This window comes from Panulirus ornatus, chromosome 9, assembly GCF_036320965.1.
Source record: "Panulirus ornatus isolate Po-2019 chromosome 9, ASM3632096v1, whole genome shotgun sequence".
In the NCBI taxonomy this organism is placed as follows: Eukaryota; Metazoa; Arthropoda; class Malacostraca; order Decapoda; family Palinuridae; genus Panulirus; species Panulirus ornatus.
In genome coordinates this window covers 49,261,578-49,288,263 of record NC_092232.1, presented here as the reverse complement: position 1 = coordinate 49,288,263, position 26,686 = coordinate 49,261,578, and the positions used below count along the sequence as shown (strand labels likewise).

Sequence of the window (26,686 nt, the reverse complement as noted above, 5' to 3'; positions counted from 1 at the left end):
CCACTTTCATATATATTATCATATTTTTTTATTATTTTGCTTTGTCGCTGTCTCCCGCGTTAGCGAGGTAGCGCAAGGAAACAGACGAAAGAAATGGCCCAACCCACCCACATACTCATGTATATACATACATGTCCACACACACAAATATACATACCTATACATCTCAACATATACATATATATACACACACAGACATATACATATATACACATGTACATATTTCATACTGTCTGCCTTTATTCATTCCCATCGCCACCCCGCCTCACATGAAATAACAACCCCCTCCCCCCAAATGTGTGCGAGGTAGTGCTAGGAAAAGACAACAAAGGCCACATTTGTTCACACTAAGTCTCTAGCTGTCATGTAATAATGCACCGAAACCAAAGCTCCCTTTCCACATCCAGGCCCCACAGAACTTTCCATGGTTTACCCCAGATGCTTCACATGCCCTGGTTCAATCCATTGACAGCACATTGACCCTGGTATACCACATCGTTCCAGTTCACTCTATTCCTTGCACGCCTTTCACCCTCCTGCATGTTCAGGCCCCAATCACTCAAAATCTTTTTCACTCCATCTTTCCACCTCCAATTTGGTCTCCCACCTCTCCTCGTTCCCTCCACCTCTGACATATATATCCTCTTGGTCAATCTTTCCTCACTCATTCTCTCCATGTGACCAAACCATTTCACAACACCCTCTTCTGCTCTCTCAACCACACTCTTTTTATTTCTACACATCTCTCTTACCATTACATTACTAACTCGATCAAACCATCTCTCCCCACATATTGTCCTCAAACATCTCATTTCCAGCACATCCACCCTCCCCCGCACAACTCCATCCATAGCCCACGCCTCGCAACCATATAACATTGTTGGAATCACTGTTCCTTCAAACATACCCATTTTTGATCTCCGAGATAATGTTCTCGACTTCCACACATTCTTCAACGCTCCCAGAACTTTCGCCCTCTCTCCCACCCTATGATTCACTTCCGCTTCCATGGTTCCATCCGCTGCCAAATCCACTCCCAGATAACGAAAACATTTCACTTCGTCCAATTTTTCTCCATTTAAACTTACCTCCCAATTAACTTGTCCCTCAACCCTACTGTACCTAATTACCTTGCTCTTATTCACATTTACTCTCAGCTTTCTTCTTTCACACACTTTACCAAACTCAGTCACCAGCGTCTGCAGTTTCTCACATGAATCAGCCACCAGCGCTGTATCATCAGCAAGCAACAACTGACTCACTTCCCAAGCTCTCTCATCCACAACAGACTGCATACTTGCCCCTCTCTCCAAAACTCTTGCATTCACCCCTAACAACCCCATCCATAAACAAATTAAACAACCATGGAGACATCACACACCCCTGCCGCAAACCTACATTCACTGAGAACCAATCACTTTCCTCTCTTCCTACACGTACACATGCCTTACATCCTTGATAAAAACTTTTCACTGCTTCTAACAACTTGCCTCCCACACCATATATTCTTAATACCTTCCACAGAGCATCTCTATTAACTCTATCATATGCCTTCTCCAGATCCATAAATGATACATACAAATCCATTTGCTTTTCTAAGTATTTCTCACATATATTCCTCAAAGCAAACACCTGATCCACACATCCTCTACCACTTCTGAAACCGCTCTGCTCTTCCCCAATCTGATGCTCTGTACATGCCTTCACCCTCTCAATCAATACCCTCCCATATAATTTCCCAGGAATACTCAACAAACTTATACCTCTGTAATTTGAGCACTCACTTTTATCCCCTTTGCCTTTGTACAATGGCACTATGCAAGCATTCCACCAATCCTCAGGCACCTCACCATGAGACATACATACATTAAATAACCTTACCAACCAGTCAACAATACAGTCACCCCCTTTTTTAATAAATTCTACTGCAGTTCCATGCAAACCCGCTGCCTTGCCGGCTTTCATCTTCCACAAAGCTTTTACTACCTCTTCTCTGTTTACCAAATCATTATCCCTAACCCTCTCACTTTGCACACCACCTTGACCAAAACACCCTATATCTTCCAGTCTGTCATCAAACACATTCAACAAACCTTCACAAGCCTCACATCACCATTACTTGTTATCACCTCCCCATTAGCCCCCTTCACTGAAGTTCCCATTTGCTCCCTTGTCTTATGCACTTTATTTACCTCCTTCCAAAACATCTTTTTATTCTCCCTAAAATCTAATGATACTCTCTCACCCCAACCCTCATTTGCCCTCTTTTTCACCTCTTGCACCTTTCTCTTGACCTCGTGCCTCTTTCTTTTATACATCTCCCAGTCATTTGCATTTTTTCCTTGCAAAAATCGTCCAAATGCCTCTCTCTTCTCTTTCACTAATAATCTTACTTCATCCCTCCACTTGCTACCCTTTCTAATCTGCCCACCTCCCACACTTCTCATGCTGCAAGCATCTTTTGCACAAGCCATCACTGCTTCCCTAAATACATCCCATTCCTCCCCCACTCCCCTTACGTCCTTAGTTCTCACCTTTTTCTATTCTGCACTCAGTCTCTCCTGGTACTTCCTCACACAAGTCTCCTTCCCAAGCTCACTTACTCTCACCACTCTTTTCACCCCAACATTCTCTCTTCTGAAAACCTCTACAAATCTTCACCTTTGCCTCCACATGATCAGACATCCCTCCAGTTGCACCTCAGCACATTAACATCCAAAAGTCTCTCTTTCGCGTGCCTATCAATTAACACGTAATCCAGTAACGCTCTCTGGCCATCTCTCCTACTTACATACTTATGTATATCTCTCTTTTTAAACCAGGTATTCCCAGACACCAGTCCTTTTTCAGCACATAAATCCACAAGCTCTTCACCATTTCCATTTACAACCCTGAACACCCCATGTACACCAATTATTCCCTCAACTGCCACCTTACTCACCTTTGCATTCAAATCACCCATCACGATAACCTGGTCTCGTGCATCAAAACTACTAACACACTCACTCAGCTGCTCCCAAAACACTTGCCTCTCATGATCTTTCTTCTTATGCCCAGGTGCATATGCACCAATAATCACCCATCTCTCTCCATCCATTTTCAGTTTTACCAATATCAATGTAGAGTTTACTTTCTTACACTCTATCACATACTCCCACCACTCCTGTTTCACGAGTAGTGCTACTTTTTCCTTGCTCTTGTCCTCTCACTAACCCCTGACTTTACTCCCAAGACATTCCCAAACCATTCTTCCCCTTTACCCATGAGCTTCGTTTCACTCAGAGCCAAAACATCCAGGTTCCTTTCCTCAAACATACTGCCTATCTCTCCTTTGTTCTCATCTTGGTTACATCCACACACATTTAGACACCCCAATTTGTAAATACCTTTCTGGTAAACCACAGAAATTGGATTTATTCATCCTTGTATGGAGTACTGCTCTCACATCTAGGATGGTTCTGGCTCTGCATCCTTGCTTGACAGAGTTGAGTCAAAAGCAGTCTGACTTATGAATTGCTCCAGGCTAACTTCAAAGTTGACCCCTTGCCCTATGCTGCAATGTTGGTTCACTTTTCCTCTTCTATAGGTATTACTTTGGTTTTTGCTTCTAAGAGCTTGCTGCATGTATGCCCACACCACAAGCTACTATATGTCATGGTTACTGTGTGGCCATTGGCAACTTAAGGTGGGCTGTTTTGATACCTGCTTCTTTCCCTACATATTGAAGCTTTGGAACTCTGTACCTTCTTTTTCTTTCCCAATTACTATGATCTGACACATTTCAAAAGACAGGTTTTTCACCTGTGAAATTCATAAATACTTTCCTTTGTTTTTCTTGTATTGCTTCATAATTCTCTCTATATTCCAATTAAAGCCCAGCCTTGATGTTGACTTTTGTCTGTCTGGAGCCTTTGAAAATAGTAAAACAAAGATTGGTTGTGTGATATGAGCACTTTGAAAGAAATAGAGAAATATAAACCACTCAGAAATATGTAATTTTTATCTTTCAGGTGCTCAGCAACATCCAGATATTCAGGCTAGATACCCTATGGCTCCACTGTACTCTCATGTGTTCCAGGCAATGTTGCAGTTGGCATGTGACCCAGATCAAGTCACTCGCCAATTGTTCTTGACTCTTAGCTATCAGATGATTCACTGGTTCACCAATAATCAAAACTTTGAGAATCCTGATACTGCCGTTCTCTTGGAGGCCATCATGGTAAGATTTAGATACCTTTTTTGCATAATATCCATTCCATCCTTTTTTTGTCATGCAAACCTATAGTACTTTTTTGTTCTGAATTCACATTTCATTGATATACTGTACATGGAGACTGTTGATTAGGGTTAAAGATATTCAAGAGGAAGAGTCCAGAGGAATGATTTACAGTGAAGTGTGATAGAATTTTTTATCTATGAATGTGGGTAACTGGAAACATTGTGTGTAAAAGTGAAAAAGTAAGAGATGTTTATATTAGTATGGATGCACCTGTTTTAACACTTGGGATGCAAGTTGGGGTTGTGCATGAGTTAACTGAGAGGATATATGTGCCTCTGCCCAGGGCCTCTGAGAGGGGGGTGCAAGGGGTATATCATACCTGGGCCTAGGAGACCAAAAGGAGGCCTGGGAGTTTTCTGGGGTCTCAGAAAATGCAGAAAATCAACAGAGCCCTCCATTCCTTCTCTCTCAGTTTCCGTACCCTTTTTGGTCTTACAGCTCATGGCATAGAACCATAGTGGAAAAAAACAGGATGACTAATGGAGAAGGGAAGGAGACCTGAAAGAAACTTTGTACCCTCTGATAAAATTCCTCTCAGGGGCCCTGCCTCTGCCATACCTTGGAACTGGGAGTAGAGATTAGGATAAGAGATAGATTGGAGGATATCCAGACTTCCTTTTTTTTTTTTTTTTTTTTTTTTGCCGCTGTCTCCCGCGTTTGCAAGGTAGCACAAGGAAACAGACGAAAGAAATGGCCCAACCCACCCCCATAGACATGTATATACATACGTCCACACACGCAAATATACATACCTACACAGCTTTCCATGGTTTACTCCAGACGCTTCACGTGCCCTGATTCAATCCACTGACAGTACGTCAACCCCGGTATACCACATCGATCCAATTCACTCTATTCCTTGCCCTCCTTTCACCCTCCTGCATGTTCAGGCCCCGATCGCACAAAATCTTTTTCACTCCATCTTTCCACCTCCAATTTGGTCTCCCACTTCTCGTTCCCTCCACCTCCGACACATATATCCTCTTGGTCAATCTTTCCTCACTCATTCTCTCCATGTGCCCAAACCATTTCAAAACACCCTCTTCTGCTGTCTCAACCACGCTCTTTTTATTTCCACACATCTCTCTTACCCTTACGTTACTTACTTGATCAAACCACCTCACACCACACATTGTCCTCAAACATCTCATTTCCAGCACATCCATCCTCCTGCGCACAACTCTATCCATAGCCCACGCCTCGCAACCATACAACATTGTTGGAACCACTATTCCTTCAAACATACCCATTTTTGCTTTCCAAGATAATGTTCTCGACTTCCACACATTCTTCAAGGCTCCCAGGATTTTTGCCCCCTCCCCCACCCTATGATCCACTTCCGCTTCCATGGTTCCATCCGCTGCCAGATCCACTCCCAGATATCTAAAACACTTTACTTCCTCCAGTTTTTCTCCATTCAAACTTACCTCCCAATTGACTTGACCCTCAACCCTACTGTACCTAATAACCTTGCTCTTATTCACATTTACTCTTAACTTTCTTCTTTCACACACTTTACCAAACTCAGTCACCAGCTTCTGCAGTTTCTCACATGAATCAGCCACCAGCGCTGTATCATCAGCGAACAACAACTGACTCACTTCCTAAGCTCTCTCATCCCCAACAGACTTCATACTTGCCCCTCTTTCCAAAACTCTTGCATTTACCTCCCTAACAACCCCATCCATAAACAAATTAAACAACCATGGAGACATCACACACCCCTGCCACAAACCTACATTCACTGAGAACCAATCACAGACTTCCTTATTCACACTAATTGTTGTCACCCCTCACGTAAATAACCTAGATTATGAATGATTAAGTCTTTTCCTCATCATCTTCATGTTAAACCATTCTCTACATATTTTTCCAATGTATGTTCCAAAAATCATAAATTTTTTCATGTGATTTTGAAATGTATATAGGCAGAAAAAGCATCACACAAAATATTTTGTTTCAGACGTTAGTATTATTTATATTTGATACTGTACTTAATTGCTGTCTCCCGCATCGGCGAGGTAGCGCAAGGAAACAGACAAGAAATGGCCCAACCCACCCACATACATGTCCATACATGCACATATACATACATATACATTTCACTGTATACATACATACACATACACGGACATATACATATATACACAAGTACATATTCATAGTTGCTGCCTTAATCCATTTCCATCACCACCCTGCCACACATGAAATAGCATCCCCCCCACTTCCTCCAGCGAGGTAGGGCCAGGAAAACAGACAAAAAAGGCCACATTCGTTCATACTGTCTCTAACTGTCCTGTGTAATGCACCAAACCCATAGCTCCCTTTCTACATCCAGGCCCCACAGACCTTTCCATGGTTTACCCCAGACACTTCACATACCCTGGTTCAATCCACTGATAGCTTGTCGACCCTGCTATATCACATTTTTCCATTTCACTCTATTCCTTGCATGCCTTTCACCCTTCTATATGTCCAAGCCCCAATCGCTCAAAATCTTTTTCACTCCATCCTTCCACCTCCAGTTTGGTTTCCTGCTTCTCCTTCATCTCTCCACCTCTGACACATATATCCTCTTTGTCAATCTTTCCTCTCTCTTACTCTCCATGTGGCTAAACCATTTCAACACACCCTCTTCTGCTCTCTCAACCACACTCTTTTTATTACCACACATCTCTCATACCCTTATGTTACTCGATCAAACCACCTCCTACCACATATTGTCCTCAAACATTTCATTTCCAACTCATCTACCCTCCTCCCTACATATCTCTCTGTACCCCATGCCTCACAGTACTCTTTGATTCATATCCCAACCACTACTAGAATAGATGTTTCCTTTCATATACCACCCACTGGAGGTAAGCTTGTAGAAAAAATGTGAGTGATTAAATGCTCACCCTCATCACAGTATGTAAAGGGAATTATGTAAGTGTTTGTTGTAGATGAGACTTGCTTATTTTGAAAATGAATGCCAACCAGGACATTGGTTAACAAGGAAGAAAAGACTGCAGTAAGGAATGTTTCTAGATATTGCCTGAAGATTCTCCCATGAGGGAATACTGAGGGAAACTGTACTGAATGCAGAGAGAAGTTGTACTGTATTGGGAGGGAACTTTACACTCATTGGGCTCCGTCTCTTGAACATTATTTTCTTTCATAAAACCACTTAAGAATATGTATGCTCTCTGCATTAACTCTGTCCTCAGTCATTCTGTTTCATTCATCCACCAATCTTGTACTGTAAAAGTATTTCTTTGCATTGTTTTTATTTAGTTTCTTTATCAGTTAATTTTATGTTAAGTCCTTTGGTTTATTTGTTGGCACTGCACCATCTATGTTGCCCTCCTCAGTTCTCTTAATTCTGGTGTTGTACCGTTTTTCTTACCCTTTGGACCTTCTCTGTTAGCTCATTATGCCTCTTTAGGAAGACTGACCAAACCTGAGATGCATATTCTAGTTTTGGCTTTATGTAGGATATGAATAGCTTGCTAAATGTTTCCTTATCCATATACTTGAAGGTAGTGTTACCGGACTTAACCTGCTCTAGGTTACACCACAGGTTAATAGTCACCTTTGGTGAGGCTGTATCATTGGGATTACAGACTCATCAAAAAACTTCTCAATCTAGAGGAGTTGACATTTCCCTGCTACTGGAAGTAGTGCAGTCGTGGGCTGCAGGAGCTTTAGAAAGGAGTGGGGTAACACCACAACTTTTTCTCAGAAATTCGTCTTAGGTTAATTATGAATAAAGAAATGAAGGTTGCAGTTGGTAGGCTGCAATATGCCAAGGAGGTATATTACTGGTACTACCCTCTTAGGTATCAGGAGGGTCAGTGATGGCTGTTTAGTGAGCCAGCACTTCAGTAGTTGTCAAGTTGCACTCCTTTGACACATATAACTGTCTTTTCTTTCTGCTTTTCCCACATGTGTACTACTGACATTTTGTCCACAAACATACAGTCTCTCCTTATCACACATAACATTTGACAATCACTTAACTCACACAACACATTCCCTTAACTCTAAATTTTTATGTAGTGAATGCTGTGCTCTAGCCTTGCCTCTTGGTAAACTGGTAGGAGCAATAGATAGAAGTAGTATGTAGGAACATTAGACAGGAGTATTAGGTAGAAACATTAGGTTGAAGTAGTAGGCTGGAATGTAAGGTGGACACATTAAGTAATAGTAGTTGTTGGGAACATTAGGAGGGAGCCCCTGAAGACACTGCCCTGGAGTTGCTCTCTGCCAGTAGCTCACTAAAGGTGAAGCACAAAAGGCAAAGAAGCAGCTCTGGAGTACACTAGTTATGAAGACTTGCTAGAGTTGCTCTTTGCCAGTGGCCCACTAAGGGTGAGGCACAAAAGGCTAAGAAGTGGCACTAGAGCTCACCATTTATGGAGACTTTTGCCTTGGCAACCCCTTCAAGGAAGTTCCCAAAGGGAACAGGTGTCAGACATATTGACAGTTAGATAGAAGGGGATAGTGTACATGGTGTAACCACAGAATCATTAGAAATATATATGTATATATAGACTATTGGTTGAAGACAGTACCAGATGATCCTTGAAGTGAAAACTTTGCCAAAGGAGTAGTTGCCAAAACATGATAGCAATATGAAACAAGCAAGATAAGTGGTTAGAACAGGAGATGCAGTCAAGAGGAACAGCATTTTTTAACACAAAACAAGTGGTGAGTGCCACTGTAGGTTAGTTAATTGGTACTCAAACATTTAAAAGGTCTTACCTGTTCTATCATCTATACTTAAAAGTTAGGTATATTCCTGCCATTCTTTCCCAGGCATAGCAGTTACTTCTAATCATATTATCTACAGTTTCTTTGTGTGCAACCATCTAAACTTAACCATTACTTGAAACCAGTGGTGACTGACACTTTTTACTTATACACTGCAAACTGTGAATGACCGCCTCTTTGTAATTCAACTCCTTTTAACATGTACATTCCACTATCACCTCTCTAAAAACATTGCCACTGAAAATATTGTATGATCTAATCAAATTCAGGAAGGAATTGTGACTGTTAACAATCCAGCTCTGAGGGATGTGTGTGCCCAATGCCTAGCAGAGTTTGTCAAGTGGTCTTTTAAGCAGAATAAAAAGAAAGACCAAGCCTCCTTGAACTTAAAGTCAATTTTCAAGAGGATCTTTTCATTATGCAAGCATCCAAGTGCCTTTAAACGTCTAGGTAAGTATTATTTTAAGTTTGATTACGCGACTCAAAAGCAATTGCATTTTTCATTTTGCACTGTATGTAGAATGACAGTTCTTGCCTATAAATGCCTTGCCCTGGACAAGAGTAGAGATACCCATGGGAAGAGCAAAATTGATAGGGTATGATCCAAAATGGAGAGCTATCCAGCAAGACAGTAGGATTAAAACAGCCTTTTTATTATAGTGATTGACATAGCTCAGGTAAATCATCCTGCAGTCAAAGACCATATTGGATGAAGGGACTTGATTAAGAGGAAAAATGTATAGAAATTGATCAGGGCTCTGCAGGTGTTCATAACCTTGCTCCTACGGGTAGAAAGGGTACAAGGAGAGGGAAAGACAAAATGAGGAAGGTAACTCCAAGGTTTTGCTGTTCGAGAGAAGGTATGTTAAAAGATTTTCAAGTGGCCAGTTTCCACACAAACTTTGAGAAGCAGCAGCCAGATGCATGCCTCAGGTCCAAGCCTTATATGAAGAAACATTTGTTCACAGCTCACGAGAACAGTGGCCAAAATTTTTCATGTAGAACAGAGAGATTGCATAAACATTGTTTTATAGTGAATAAAACCATTATGGATAATGAAATAGGTCCCCACAAGTAAAATGATAATGGCATCTATAAAACAACTTTTTTGGGAAGCACACACTGTGATATTGATATGGGGGGTTACAGTGAAAAAGTGCAGGTTTGGTTATGCTCAACATGTGTATGTTTTTATAGGGTTTCATTGTGGAGCTCTGAAATTGAACAGAAGGGAATGAATTATTCATAGAGATAACGGAGGGAGAAATTGCTTTTTATTATTATTAGATATGACAAGGTACTGAGTGAACATTATTGGATTATGTATTGATTGACAGGCATGCCAAGGAGAGACTTTTGGATGTAAATGTTGGGAGAAGTAGGTGGAAGATGTGTGATCACTTCCTGATGGAAATGTGGATGAAATTTTATTGAGGCTTAAAGAAAAGAGGAAAAGTTATTAGTGGGAAGAGATGCTTGTGTAAGAAGAATAGCAAAAGATTAAGTTAAACATAACTAGGGAAATGGATGAGGAATGGAAATTATTCAAGGAAGCAGTGTTTACATATGTGAGAATTATGTGGCTTGCAGAAGGTGAAATGTTTGTATGTCTTAAAGGGTATTGAAGGGTGGGATGAAGAAGGTGTTAGTGACATTGGAAAGAGAGTTAAATGGGTATATCCTGCAGATAAGTAATGTAAATGGTTCGGGGATGTACAAAAAGGAGTGGAAGGCAGTCAAAAGAAAAGTGAAGGAACTGAAAAAGAGGGAGGATAAGAAAATGTCTTGAAGGGATGTGATAAGTGTGAGGAGAATGAGAAATCAAATTGGAGCATTGATGCAGGTAGCAGATGGGGAAGTGGTAACAGGTAAAGAAGAGGAGTTGGAGTAGGTATTTTGGAGGCCTGTTGAATGTGTTTGATGATTGGATGGCAGATGTTGGGTTTTTTAGACATAAATTTATGTGTAGCATGAGCGTCATGGCAAGTTTTTTTGTGTAATGAAAAGAGTTAGTGAATGCCTTGCATAAAACATAAAACAAATTTTGATAAAGGAGCTGGAGTGGATACAATTGCAATTAAATTTCCCAAGAAAGGGGATGACAGTGTTGACTGGTTAGTTAGGTTGTTCAGTGTATGCATGGCTCAACGTGAGGTTTCGCAGGATTGATGGAATGCCTATAGTGCCATTGTATAAAGGAAAGGGAGCCAAAGATGTTTGAATTGCTCAGGTATAAGTTTGTTGAGTATCCCTAGTGAAATGTATATGAGTGTGGTGATTGGCATGTACAGAGAATCAGAATAGGGAGAAACAATGTGTTGGTCAGGTGTTTGCTTTGAAGGTGTGTGATACAGCCTTAGAGAAAGAGAAGAATTTGTTTATGATATCCATAGATCTGGAGAAAGCAAATGATAGGATTGATAGAGATGCTGTGAAGGAGATGTTATGAATATATAGCTTGAAAGGAAAGCTGCTAGAAACTAAGGATTTTCTGTCTAGAGAGTGAGAGGAAAGAGAGGAGGATGAGTGTTTCCAGGTGAAGTTGGTTGTTTGATATATAAGTGGATAGGATAGTGATAAAGTTAAATGCAAGGATCTCAGAAATAGGGGTTGGGGTGCAGTCTCTTGTTGGTAGGGGAGGGGTCTTGAAGCTGTTCAGTATTTGTTTGCTATTGACATGACATGGTAGCAGATTTGAGTGAGAAACTGCAGAAGCTGGTGTAGTAGTTGGGAGTGAATGAAATGAGAATGTTGAGAATTGATGAGAATATGATTGTAAGGTTATGAAGTTCAGGAGGGTAGAGACACAGGATGGTTGGAGTGTGCATTTGAATGGAAAGAAGCTGGAGTAGGTGAAGTTTTTCTGTCCTTTGAGGGTGGATCTACCTGTTCCTCATCTACCTCTGGAGAATCTGGGAACTCCTGCTTCAGGAGAGAATGTGTCCCTGATTCACTGTTGAAGATACCTATTCTGCCTTTGGGCTTAGTCTTCTTAATGGCAAGTTTTTCTCCAGACCTCTCTCATTTGTATGGGTAAGCTCGTGTGCTTGCAAGACAAACTACTGTGAAAGGAAATGTAGGTTTTGAAATCTAAATAATCTTTTCTCTTTTAGACAATGCTCCATTAGCATTTTTTGTGGTCTCTCTGCCCCACCCTTTCTTCACTCCTTTTTATCAAAGATCCTTTCTCTGTTCTGTGACTACCTTTGCATTATTGCTTACATCTTAGAAATAGTGAGCTTCAGCGGCCAAGAGGCAGTGGGTAAATGGCATCATCTCTGTGGCAATCTGTGTCTGGCCAAGGATGGGCCTTGAAAGAACAGACAGCTGCTATATAGTTGTGAGGATAATGAAAGGTTGGGAAAGCCAGTGTTCCTCACCAAACATACAGCAGGTCTTGACCCCAGTATCTCTAATGTTCAAAGGACACCACATCACAGAGGAAATGTTTTCCATACTTCAGAAACTGCATACTTTGGCAGGGCTTGATGAGCTCATGAATCTTACATTTGATGCATGTGGCACATATGTCTTTTGGTATATTTTTGGTTTATTCAGGAATCATGTGATATGCTAGTTTGAATTGCTGTCCCATAGGGTTGGGAAAATCGTTATATGAAAAAATTATACCCAGCTTAACTGTTAAATGTTACACTGAAGGTCCATGAGATAATTTTCCTTGCCTTGATGAGGCCTTGGAAGGTTTTTCTTTTACTTAGCTAAAGTTACTTGAGAATTACTTTTGAAATACTAAGTTAATGGGAAAATAGATTATATGCTCATTATTAGTTCACTTGGAGTTGTTAAGAGTAATCATGTAGCAGGGTTGCAAGTCTACCCAAGAGAATTGTTGGTCCTTGCCTTTTGCCAGCCTGCAGAGCTGGGGATTTCATATTATTATATATATCCCAGGATTCCTTTTATAGGGATCATGCAGTTTGAGGCTATATTATGATCAAAAGGACAGAAAAGATGGACTCCTAAGGAGTGAGAAATTCCCTGATGAGACTGCAATTAATTTCAACTACTGATGAAGTTACAGCCTTGCTAAAGGTGACTTTTCACATATGGTGTAACCACAAGCAGGCAGAGTTCAGGAACATCTCAATTCTGCAAAATTAATTCCGATAAAAATTATGTATGCATGCTGTATGCACGCAATCCTGTCAATGAAATAGGAAAGAATTTCATAATGATAGATTGAAAGTGTAGTTTATGCATACTCTTATTTTGGAGCACAAAGTTTATGCAAGATTTCCTTACAGGTGGCTCTCTAGCATGGAATAGTATTTACCGTGAAGTGCGAGAAGATGCCCAAGCTGTGGACATATGGTGTTTGGAGCTCTTGATCCATCTAATATCTGCCCTAGACCTAGCACAGACAGATGATCCAGCTTTTGGGACACATGAACAAACAAAAGCTGCTATAAGCCATGTGGAGAAAATCATAAGTGTTAAGAAAGAGGTCTTCTGGAAGGTACAGTATGTTTATCTTTGATAAGTACTGTAATTATATCATTGAAATGTTTTCTTTTGTGCTTTATTCCCTGTAAGTATGAGCTATTCCACAGGAATATCAGGTGAGGATTCCATCCTGCCATCATACACCTGGTGAGGAAGCACTGCTGTATTTACCTTCTGATGATCCACAGAAAACACTGCTCTACTTACCTTCTGATGATCAAGTGGAGGCATGGCTCCATTTATCTTCTCCTGATGATCCACTGGAAGCATTGCTCTATTTACATTTTGATGATCCACAAGAAGTGCTGCTGTGTTTACCTTCTCCTGATGGTCCACAGGAAGCACTGTTCTATTTCCCTTCTGATAATTTACTGGAAGTACTGCTCTATTTACCATCTTCTGATGATCCACAGGAAGTGTTGCTCTGTTTACCTTCTCCTGATGATCCATGGGAAGCACTGCTCTATTTACCTTCCGATGATCCACAGGAAGCATTTGTCTATCTTCTGATGGTCCACTGGAAGTGTTTCTCTACCTTCTCCTGATGATCCACTGGAAGCATTTCTCTACCTTCTCCTGATGATTCACTGGAAGCATTTCTCTACCTTCTCCTGATGATTCAAAGGAAGCATTTCTCTACCTTCTGATGATCCACAGGAAGCATTTCTCTACCTTCTCCTGATGATCCACAGGAAGCATTTCTCTACCTTCTCCTGATGATCCACAGGAAGCATTTCTCTACCTTCTCCTGATGATTCAAAGGAAGCATTTCTCTACCTTCTCCTGATGATTCAAAGTAAGCATTTCTCTACCTTCTCTTGGTGATCTGCAGGAAGCATTGTTCTATTCACCTTCTGATGATCCACAGGAAGCATTTCTCTACCTTCTCTTGGTTATCTACAGGGAGCATTGTTTTGTTCATCTTCTGATGATCCACAGGAAGCATTTCTCTACCTTTTCCTGTTGATCCATAGAGAGAATTGCTCAGTTTACTTTCTCCTGATGATCCACAGGAAGCATTGCTCTGATTACTTTCTCCTGATGATCCACAGAAACCATTGCTCCATGCACCCTTTCCTGATGATCCACAAGAAGCATTGCTTTATTTTCCTTCTGACAATCCACAGGAAGCACCACTCTATTTACCTCCTGATGATCCACAGGAAGCACTTCTATTCACCTTATGATGATCCACAGGAAGCATTGCTCTATTTACCTTTTCCTGACAATCCACAGGAAGCACAGCTGTATTTACCTTCTCGTGATGATTCGCAGGAAGCAATGCTTTATTTTCCTTCTCCTGATGATCCACAGAAAGCATTGCTCTATATACCTTCTCCTGATGATCCACAGGAATAACAACTCTATTTACCTTCTGACAATCTATTTGCCTTCTGATATTCCACAGGAAGCACAACTGTATATATCCTCAGACAATCCACAGGTCGCATTGCTATATTTACCTTCTCCTGATGATCCACAGGAAGCACTGCTGTATTTACTTTATCCTGATAATCCACAAGAAGCACTGCTCTATTTACTTCTCTAGATGATCCACAGGAAACACTGCTCTCTCTTCCTTCTCATAGCGATGCACAGGAAGCACTGCTCTATTTAGTTTTTCCTGTTGATCCACAGGATGCTCTGCTGTATGTACCTTTTGACAATCCACAGGAAGCCCTGATCTGTTTACCTTCTCCTGACAATCCACAGGAAGCACCATTCTATTTTCCTCCTCCTGACGATCCACAGGAATCACTGCTCTATTTATGTTCTAAAGATCCAAAGGAAGCAGTACTCTTATTTACCTTCTTATGATCCACAAGAAGCTGTTCTTTGTTTAGCTTCACTTGACAATCCACAGACTATCAATGCCTTTTCATTTTGAGGAAGGAGTTTTATACTCACAGGACTCCTCCCCTTGGTTATATTATACAATCATACAACTTCTCTAGTGTTATGTATGCTGTTTGTATTAATCATGACCTCAATCATTTAATGCTATTCATCCACCACTCTTAGAAAGAAAAGTACTTCTTTGCATTTTTTACAAGTTGCTTTGCTTACAATCATGTTATGACCTCTAGCAGTTCTATCCCTTTGTCCCTTGAAGATATGTTTGCTGTCTTTGTCATTGATCTGTTTAAAAACTTAAATGATGTGATCAGATAACTCCTTGCTCTTCCGTCTTGCAAGATGGGTAAATTTAAAGCTTGTAGTCTTTTCCTGTAAAGCTTCCTTAATTCTGGTACCTTTGTCACCCTCCTATGGACCTTCTCTGTTAGCTCTTTGTGTTTCTTTAGATGCAGTGATCAAGCTTGAGAGGCAAATTCCAGTTTTGGGTTTATATTGGATACGAACAGGTTGCTAAATGATTTCCTGTCCATAGAGTTGAAAGCTATTGTAATGTTTGCTAATGATAAGATATTATTGAGTATTGTACCAGTGAAAAACAACAGTATACATGTATCTGGAATTATAGATTAATGTAGTACAGATTACCCTGACGTATGATGGTTTGACTTATGATATTTTGACTTTACAATGGTGCAATAGTGATGTGCATTCAGTAGAAACCATATACTTCAAATTTTGATCTTTTTCCGGGCTGGCAATATGTGGTATGATACTCTCTCTCATGATGCTGTGCAGTGGCAGCGAGCCGCTGCTTCTAGTCAGCTATGCAATCATGAGTGTAAACAGCCATTACTCTACAGTGTACCATGTTGCCAGCATTTTTTGTGTTTTGTGTTTTTTGCATCCCATCAAGTGTACAAAATGCCCATCTGTTTCTCCTGCCTCTGGTGAGAAGAGGAAGGCAGGTACTCTTGAGGTGAAATTGAAAATAATTGCCCATCAAGAAGTTATACCTGAGGCACCTAGAGAGTTTATGGTAAAGAAACTAGCAGAGGCATTTGTCACTATCAACAGAGGCATATGGATGTTAGATGAAATGGACATCAGTTATGAGAGATTTGCAAGAACTGACAGGCAGATACAGGATGCTCTTGTTTGTTATAGAGAAATATATAATGAAAAGAACAAACTGTACAGTCAACACTTGATATCTTGCTGAAGAAATGTAAACCATCAACAAGTGTTGATGCCCCAGTGCCTTCTACCAGTTACTCTTGAGCCTCATCAGAAGAGAGAAATTAATGACCCTGTCAATGTAGCATCCTCATCCTCTAGCAAATGATTTTAGTGTTATGTGCTTCAAATATTCTTCAGGCCTGGTGTGCTTTCAATCAGTGTCTTTTTTTTTAAGTACAGTATTCAATGAATTACTTGAAATATTCAACACTTATTATAAAATAGGCATTGTGTTAGATAATTTTGCCTAACTATAGGGTAATGTAAGTGTTCTGAGAATGTTTAAGGTAGGCTAGGCTAAGCTATGATGTTTGGTAGGTTAGATGTATAGTATTAATTGTATTTTTGACTTGCAATATTTTCAATTTATGATGGGTTTATCAGAATGTAACCCCCATCATAAGTCGAGGAGCATCTGTATGTGTAATGTACATGAATTGTGATGATAAAGACAGGAAATAACAAACAATTCCAACACTTAAGTTTATTGCTCTTCCTGAATTGCTTGCTGGTGCTGATAGAGAGGATGGAGGTGAGTGGTGGAGTTACTCCATTCTGGGTTTGGGTCATCTTGGTTAAGTGCAGTGAGAGCATGCTTCTCGCACGGTGCTGGCAGTGCCACACCATTCCTCTGCCGCCCAGTGATAATTGAATTTCCAAACTCAAGCCAGTATGAATTGAGATGAGATGTAAATGTACAGCACACATTATTCTGAAAGAGGCATAAATCAAGTATGCATAAATCAAGAGGTCCCTCTGTCTCATGCTTGCATTACTGCATCAGAGAGAAAAGGTTTTTCATTCTCTCAAAATCACATTTTTTTGTATTGCTGCAAGTTTCTTAGTTCTTTTATATGCATTCTCATTGAAGATCATTTAATTTATTGCTCATCATTATTGTTATCAAAGCTAAACATTTTATTGTGTTTATTATTCTCCTAGAAATCAACTCGCCGTCGGATTCCTTCTGAACTTGGTGATGGGACACTAGATGACATGTTAATCTGGCTTCTGAAGCAGTGTGGTAGACCAAAGGCCCTTGTTAGACATGCTTGTATGGAGTTAATGGTTTCTCTTACACCGCACACACAAGGTTGGTTACTTTTCTCTGTATGGTCAGTGTTAGTACAGTTATAGTATAACTAGTATGATTATAACCATATGCAGTGATACTTGATTTATTAGTAGGTAAGATCATTATTATTTTTTCTTTCCTACTTGATTGCTGACAGATGAAGAAAAGCCACATCTGCTCACATTCATTTTCTAGCTATCATGTATTGCACTGAAACCGCAGCTCCTGATCCACAACCAGGCCCCACAGACCTTCCATGGTTTTCCCCAGAAGTTTCATTGGTAGCACATTGACCTCAGTATACCACATCATTCCATTTCACTCTTTCCTGTGCATGCCTTCAACCTCCTACATGTTCAGGCCTCAATCACTGAAAATCTCCTTCACTTTATTCTAGCACCAATTTGAGAATTATTGTGAAAATTTTGAAAATTTTAATGAATGGGAAAGCTGCAATACAAATCAAATTGATAAAATTGTGAGAAATATAAGCACAAGAATAAGTCAAATGGTGACAGGAGGAGACAAATAGAAAGTAAAGAAAACAGGTATAGATAAATGAATTGAAATGCAACAAAACATGCAGGTATTGTTTAAGAGAGGTGCAAACACTTTCATGAATGTGAGTATAATTACCTCAAATATGTTGAAGAGTACTCCTTCTAGGGACTTCTGATTCCAAAGGATGTTATGATAAAAAAGCATATGAATATGCAAACCTCAAAATCTGCTGTATGATAAATTTCATGTTTGCACCTGGGGAAATGACTGTAGGCTCATGCACAGACAAAGCCAAGCCCGAGATATTATATATTGTATGAATAGTTAAGGGTGTAGAGTGTCTGCAGAAAACCTTGTCTGCCCTCCGTTTATTTTCAAAGGTGATGTCACACTTACATTTTAGTACTTTGTCATATCTCCTTTGGCCTTGATTACCGTGTGCTGGCATCTGGGCATGGAATGGGCTAGGTTCCTGAGGTATTCTTGGTCCATGTTTTAGGTCCATAGGGTCTTGACCTCTTGCATGGGGAGAGGCACTGATGAGGTTTTACAGGAAATAACCCCAACTTTCATTTCATTTCAGCAGTTCTCAATTGGACTAAGGTTTGAGGAGTTTCCATGCCACTCCAGCTGTAGAGTATTTTTCTCCGATAAGCAATTCATTACCTATCTGGCCTTATGGAATGGGGAACTATGCTTATTGAAGTGATCTCATCTGTGAACCTAATTAAAAGGAAGCAGATGATCCTCTGGTACCTCTATGTACTGCTTTCCATTCATTGTAGTGTTTTTAGGCAAGAAATACAATCCTCCTCTATGCAACCTCAAATCATCGCACTATCTGGACGTTTCTTTGACTTAATTGTGAAATGAGATTCATACTGGTTAGCTCCCTTTAGCCTCTTCACCTGCCCCTGCCTCAGCTGCAGAGAGGTACAAGGGCTGGAGTGAGCTTCTGATGAAAGTTCCTTCAAGTGTGTAGTTGAAGGAACTTTCATCGGAAGTTCTCACAGTCCTTACACTTCTTTGCAAATGCGAGTTATTTGTATGTCATTTCCTTCATAAGCATGGGTTTGGCAGCTGGCTTGTGAGAGGGGATGTGAAAGTCCTTTTGGAAGCGATGTTGACTGGTTATTTGACAGATGTTTTGTAAATGTTTCGGATGGCTTTTCTTGAGTTTAGTGGCTGAAATGTAGGGTTGCTTGAATATTTGTTTTCTTAGGAAGTTAAACTGCTGATGTAGAATCTTCCTTGGGTGACTAGAGATAGGTTTTGGTGATGGAATGACATTGTTTAGGAGGCCACAAGTGCTGGCAAGCAGCTGCCTGATTGTGTGTTCTGAGCTCCCAGTGTGCCTAGAAATCTCACATGTACCCACTTTTTCTTACTTTCAGGCAAGTATTTGGGCTTTCTACCATGAGAGGTTGGAGCCAACCATATTGAGCACAGGTGGAAGAAATGAAGTACCCAGTAACAAAATTATAATGAGGTGGCAGCCTAGAGGAGTATAAAGAAAGAACATCCTTCCCAAAGGTAGCCTGAGATACACTAGGACAGATTACTGATGCAATTACCATCAGAAACACTAGTCCCAGAGACCAGAAGAATGATAGTTTTACCCTGAGAGTGTCATGTTTGTACCCACAATAAACCTTAGCTGTGTATTGCCTTTGAAAATATATTGGGGGGGGACAAGGTTTTTTTATGGATACTTAGAAAAAGGAAAAATGTAACTTTAACACTCATTACCAAGAGCCAGTACAGAAAACAATGAAAATGCAGGAAGGAAGAAATTATGATTACCATTAGATATGAAGATAGATGTACAGAAAGAGTTGAACATAGATGGAAACCGAGACCATCTAATGGAAACCAAAGAAGGAAATACAGGAACAGTCATAGTCCAGACAACAGATGGAGAAATATCAAAATCACTGAAGGTGGCACAGAAAAACAAGATCAAGAAAGACAAGATATGATCATAGAAAATACATACCTCCATTTTTCAAAGAAGCAAAATGGTATGATAATATGAATAGTATTGGCAAGAGCAAAAACACATGACAAATCTAAATAGGAGAACAGAACAGAACACCAACCATTCTAGGCATCAAATACAATATACCTATAACATTTTTTCACCACACCAGTGACATCAACACAAAAGCTATACATAAACTTAATGTCTGCAGAGCATTAACTGGCATCATATATGGAAGAGAAAAGGAATCCCTAGACAACACAATTCATCTGCTCTATTTTTGACTATGCCTCAATAGCCTAGTACTTCATTCTCTCAAAAGCAAATATGACAAACCTGCAAACTACACAAAATAGTTGACTCAGAACAGTCACTGACTCCTACACAGTGAAACAAAGATGCTCTCAAAAACGAATCCCTAGACGAAACAATTCATCTACTCTATTTTTAACTATTCCTCACTAGCTTAGTATTCCATTCTCTCAAAAGCAATTATAACAAAACTGCAAACTACACAAAATAGTACACTCAGAACATTCACTGACAGCCCAATATCTTCAAACACTCAACTCCTACACAGTGAAACAAAGATGTTCCCCAAAAGGAATCCCAAGACAAATCACTTCATCTGTTTTATTTTTAACTATGTCTCACCAGTCTGGTCTTCTGTTCTTTCAAAGGTAAGTATAACAAACCTGCAAACTACACAAAAAGTACACCCAGAGCAATCATTGACTGGCTAACATCTTCAAACACTCAGCTCCTACACCATGAAACAAAGATGCTCCCATTGCAATCCCATCCCAACATGCTTCACACTCATTTTTATACAGCAGCTCTGAACCTTTCCCACCAAAACCATTCCATAACTAACCACCATCCCCAAGTAGAAATATACAGCTTACTCTTCTCTCACACTTCAGCAACCTTTACTCATAGATCCCTCCCCTCCAACAAATATAACACTGACGAAACACTTACACCAAATTCATTCTGAAACTCCACCCTGTCAGGCATACATGTTTCAGAAGTCAAACTCCCTATACATACATGAGTTGCACTACCCCATATATGCAGTGGACATCATCCGTCACTATAGCACAACAAATATTATTTCAACATATCCCAAGACCCTTTGTTCCTGAGATGCAACTATGACATTGAAGACACCAAGTACTTACTACAAAATTGCCCTGCACTGTCTGCACATAGATGTACATGAAACATTACCACTTTTTAACATATCTTCCCAGTTGATGGAAGTGGCTGAGTCCAGCAGGAGCTTTATAAAGATAGAAGGAATTTCTTGGGCAAGATGTAAATACAAAATGGACTGTCAAGTGAACTGCAGGCTGACTACCATGTGTAGGTATAAACCTGGCAGGGCAGGGACATACTTCTGATATGTGCATTGATACTCTCAGGATATTTCTCTACGTACATCATTACTTTCAGCATGGTGTTTTTTTCATAGTTGTTTGACATTTCCCATGTAACAAGCTGGCACCAGAAACAGAGGAAGAAAAGCCTCCATTGCTCACAACCATTCTCTAACTGTCATGTATAATGCACCAAAACCAGAGCCCCATATTCCTTTCCATGATGCCCCTGATTACTTCATATGTCTTGGTTCAGTCTGTTGACACCATGTCAGCCCCTTTATACCACACTAATGCAGTTCACTTTTACATGCATCATTCACTCATCTGGTATTCTTCCTAATTCTTCTTATAATTGAGTTAGGAGAGCAATTATTTTTAAGGATTAAATATACATCAGCTTGCTGATATTGTTAGAGCATGACACATATGAGAATTTTTAAAAAATTCTTGATCCTGTTATTTTTATAAACCTACTGTAGTATTCAGTATGTTAATTTCATAGTATTAAGGTTTTGGATGGTATACCTCACAAGATGTATTTTACAGGTTTTCATTCCATTTTTGGTTTTATTGAGAAGCACATCGGGAAATGTAACTTGCAAATGATTGTGAACATTGTAGAAGGAGGTGGTGAAGCTGGTCTTGGAATCAAGCAGCATTCCAACCCAACATTGTGTAGTCAAACAGAAGTTACGTTAAAGGACATGAATATTTTTTTTGAGGTAAGTTTTAATGGTTTTCTCCTATGTAGCATTCAAGTGAATTTGATATAACATGAAAATTTCTTGTTTGCACCAAGAACCAGTTGGTGATGTATCAGTTTAAGTGTATCAAAGTTAATTATGGATGATACAGGAGGGTCATAATATAACATAGTTCAGTATAACAATTTCAGCATAGCGTAGACTCCCATTTTTTTTATACCTATCTCATGCTGTATTTTGACCTTACTGTAGTAAAGTTAAATCTTACAGGGTAGGAAAATTAGAGTTGAACTGGAAACTGTCATGAATGTAAAGAATTTAAGTGTAGAACTTGCAAAATACTTGAATGATGGAGGACTCGTTCCACATCTGATGTATTGGTGTGAAACCCAAGTTTATATTTGTCAGGAAAGGTAAGAAATAAGAAGAGTAGAAATGAACAGCTTTCATCATATAGTTAGAATTAGATGGGTAGATGGAATGAATGATATATAAAGTATAGGTATGAAGGAATTATTTAAAGATTGTGGATGAAACTGATAGAATGTAATAGTTATGTAGAAGGTGTGGCAGGTGAGGCTATGTAGTAGTATAGTTGAAGGTACAAGAGGAAGAGGTAGATATTCATATGAGAGATGGATTGGTGAAGTTATAGACTGTGGTAGGGCCAGAGCTGTTACTGTCTGGTAAGGCCAGAGTTATTTAAAATGGAGGTACCAGGGGAATTATTTCATATCAGATGCTGTACAGGTGCTTATGTGTGGGGATATTGGGACGGAAGAGTGGTCTCACATGACAAAATAATTCAGTATGCAAAGTAAATGAGTAAGAAGTGCAAAATACTGTTTGAGGGATAAGGGAGAGAGTAGCACAGACTAGAAGAGTCTTTGGGTCCCTTAATAGTATAGTAAAGGGTAGAGATATAAGTATGGAAGTGAAGAGAGGATTAAGGGACCACATATTCCCTTCAACCCTGACTTATGCAGCTGAAACATGGACATGGAATGAGTCAGATAGGTCAAGAATCCAAGCTGTGGAAAGGAGCTATTTGAGAGGAGCATGTGGTGTGACAGATGGAATGAAGAATGAAATGAGAGGGGTGTATGAGAGATGTGGTATGGCAGGGAATGCAAAAGGAATAAATTGTGGAGTGGTAGAGTAGGTGAAATGTAATACTTTTATATGATTTTGGCACAGGGAAGGAATGCAAGGTGGTAAGTTTACAATGAGAGTGTATGATAGTACAATTGAAGGGGTTGGTGTGAGAGAAAGTCCACCTGTGACATGGGAAAATAGAAAGGAAGAATGCTGAAGGGAGAAATGGTGGAAGAATGTATGGATTGGTGTATGTGAGGGAGCCATGTAAGGGCATGGATAAGAGGTGACCCTTTTTGTTTTTGCCACCTCCTTGATGGGAGTATTGGAGGAACAGGCATCAGTACATAGTTGAGATGTATATCAATGAATTTAGAGGCTTTGTGCAACTGATTCACCCCATAGAATTATGAGGTGTTAGATTAATAGGGCATGTAGTTTTTGATAGTTTTGGTTTCCAGACATGGGGCCAAAGTCAGGCTTCCAGCTTCAAAACCAAAACTGCTGTCTGTAGTGTGTGAGGATGCCTGGGAAGTGCTGTCTGCAGTGTGTGAGGATGCCTGGGAAGTAAGTCAGTTGCTCTTTGTTGATGGTACAGTGCCGATGGCAGATTCCATAAAAATTGCAGTTGGTGACTAAGTTTGGGAAACAGTGTGAAAGAATGATATTGAGAGTAAATGTTAATAGGAAGATAGGAGAGTGAATGGTTCCAAGTGAAGGTTGGTCCACGGCAGGGGTGTGTGATGTCACCATAGATGTTAAATATTTGTATGGATGGGATGGTGAGGGAGTAAATGCAAGAGTCTTGGAGAGAGAGCTAGTATAAAGTCTGTGGGGGATTAGAGGGCCTGGGAAGTGAGTCATTGGATCTCACCTTATGGAAGCCCTACTGGTAATCAGAGAGAAGGCAGTGATTTTGAAGGTGTCTAAAGATATGAGAGTTGAGGAGGGTTCAGAGACTTTGGAAATGGTAGATTTCAAAGCAGTAGGATGATTCTTAGAGGGATTAGAATAATCACCCTTCTTAGGGATGGGATGTACCAATGAATGCTTTGAAGGAGAAGGAAAAGTTTTGGATTTTAAACACAAGAGGAAGAGATGAGCAAGCACAGATGCAAGTTCAGAGGCATACTCTTTCAGTTCATGGGGATAGATGCCATCAGGACCATAATCCTTCCTTGTATCCAGAGAAAGAAGCACTTTTCAGATAGTCTGAAAAGAGATTTTGGGGATGGCCAAAGGATTAGTAAGAGGAGCATCAGGGGATGAAGGAATGTTAGAGTCATCCAAGCCAGAGTTAGAGGAGAAATGGGAACCAAAGAGAGTTGCTTTGTGTTTGGTAGAGATGTGTATAGTTCCATCAGAATGGAAAAGTGAAGGAAAGATAGAACGACAGAAAATGTCAGAAATTCCTTTAGCTAAAGACCAGAAAGAGCTATCAATGGATGACAAGAAGTTATTGAACTTCCTTTGAATAAAGGAATGTTTTGCCTCATGGATAACGTTTTTGCAGTAATTAGAGGTAGTCATAAAAACTGAATGGGACCCTGAGGAATGAGAGTTTTTCCAAGCCTGATAAGTCTGATTCCTTGCCTGAATGGCCTCAGAACAGAAATGGTTGAACAATGATTGGATGAAGAGGCTGTCTTTGGAGGAAGAGGGAATGAATGCTTCCATTCCTGCAAGAATAACCTCCGCTATGTGTTTGGCAGAGACAGAAGCGTCACCACATAAGAGACAGTAATTTACCCAAGGAAAGTAAAAAAAGAAGTTATGTAAGTTATTCCAGTCAGCTTTGTTGAGGTGCCAGTATTTATGCTTAAAAGGGGCTGATGGAGGGGGAGGTGTCATTAGAATAGATACATTTATGAGAGTGTGATTAGATGAACCAATTGGGAGTGAGATTGTATGCTTACAGCGGGATGAACTAGAGGTGAAATACAGTTCCAGAATATTAGGAGAATGGCTCACAGCAGTCAGGAATACAGGTAGGATGGGAGATAATTTACTCTAGATTATTGAGAATGGTGAACATGAGGGCTTCACTCCCTCCTCCATCTGTATGAGGGAATTCAACCATTCCCTTCGGTGAACATTGAAATCCTCGAAGTAGAGGATCTCAACTTGCAGATGAGAGGGATGTCACTGTCTCATCACAGACTCATGACAGGAATTTAGATGGTCAAAGGAAAATAAGAAATTTGGATAAGGCGAGCAATAGGCAAAACAGAGGAAAAGTGTTGTAGTAAAGAGAGCAAATTTTGGGCAGCAAGAGGCACATCAGCAACATGTAAATTTGGCACTATTATATACACTGTGAGTGATGGATACCAGAATAAATGGAATCACAATGTAAGATCAAGTCATTAGAAAGCTGCGTGGATGAAGGTCATATAGGATGGTATAGTCCTGTGGAATATTTGCCAGATGATAGATGGGCCAGTAATTTTGTCGTGAAAGAGATGAGTAAATGCGTTGGTGGAAGTGAATAGGACAAGGGATGTTTCAGATGAAGACGCAAGAGGAATGATTTGAGATTGAATGCATTGGGAGCATATTCTGTTCAGAGGTGATGTAAATAGAGATATGTCACTTGACAGATCTGTTTAATGTACAAAGTGATGATATGAGAAGCAATTATGCAAGTGCTCAAGTTCATGTTTCTTTTGTCATAAACACAGGATATGTGTTTAGGATGGGTATGAGTATTTTGGAGGCTGCCGATACTCTGTTCTCCCCATGAAGTTGGATGTGGATAGATAATGATACTGTAGATAAATAGCAAGACATATGGATAGGCAGATAGTAAGGTGGTTAGATAGATGGATAAAACAGTTCATCAGTCACTCTGTGACAGATAAGTTAAACAGATGATTAATTTACAGGTTCACAAGTAGTCTAAGTTTAGGAATTTTAAGAGAAAAAATGTTCCATGAGGATAGATTGTAGCAGGCTGCACTGCTTAAATGATATTGCCAAGGAAAACAAGGGCAGTAGGTAAGAAATGTGCTGTGAAATAATTGAAATATATCTTTTTTGTGAGCAATATAAGTTTTTGGAGTATTTGTGATAATGCTAGAAGTGTGATTTAGGATTGACTGTAGTGGAAGGTTTTTATATAGAGTTGTGATGTTGGTTTTACCTGATTTGTTATTTTTGTATGCAAAGTGAATTAGTAAGAAGTACTCATATGATTTCAATTGTAAATGAGTTTAGGTGTTTACTAATAAAGATGTTTGTTATACTTTGTCACTGTCTCCTTCGTTAGTGAGGTAGCGCAAGGAAACAGATGAAAGAATGGCCCACCCCACCCACATACACATGCATATACATAAACGCCAACACACGCACATATAC

General features: G+C 39.9%; 1 protein-coding gene across 1 annotated transcript in view; it reads left to right on the top strand.

The window, feature by feature from the left end:
* Positions 1 to 26,686, top strand: part of LOC139750406 (DNA-dependent protein kinase catalytic subunit-like) — a 254,167-nt gene that overhangs the window by 73,182 nt on the left and 154,299 nt on the right. Inside the window, exons 17-21 of the mRNA XM_071665164.1 lie at positions 4,011 to 4,219; positions 9,304 to 9,484; positions 13,300 to 13,511; positions 17,534 to 17,684; positions 22,077 to 22,252. Coding sequence (XP_071521265.1) covers positions 4,011 to 4,219; positions 9,304 to 9,484; positions 13,300 to 13,511; positions 17,534 to 17,684; positions 22,077 to 22,252 — 929 coding nt within the window. The remainder of the gene's footprint in view (positions 1 to 4,010; positions 4,220 to 9,303; positions 9,485 to 13,299; positions 13,512 to 17,533; positions 17,685 to 22,076; positions 22,253 to 26,686) is intronic.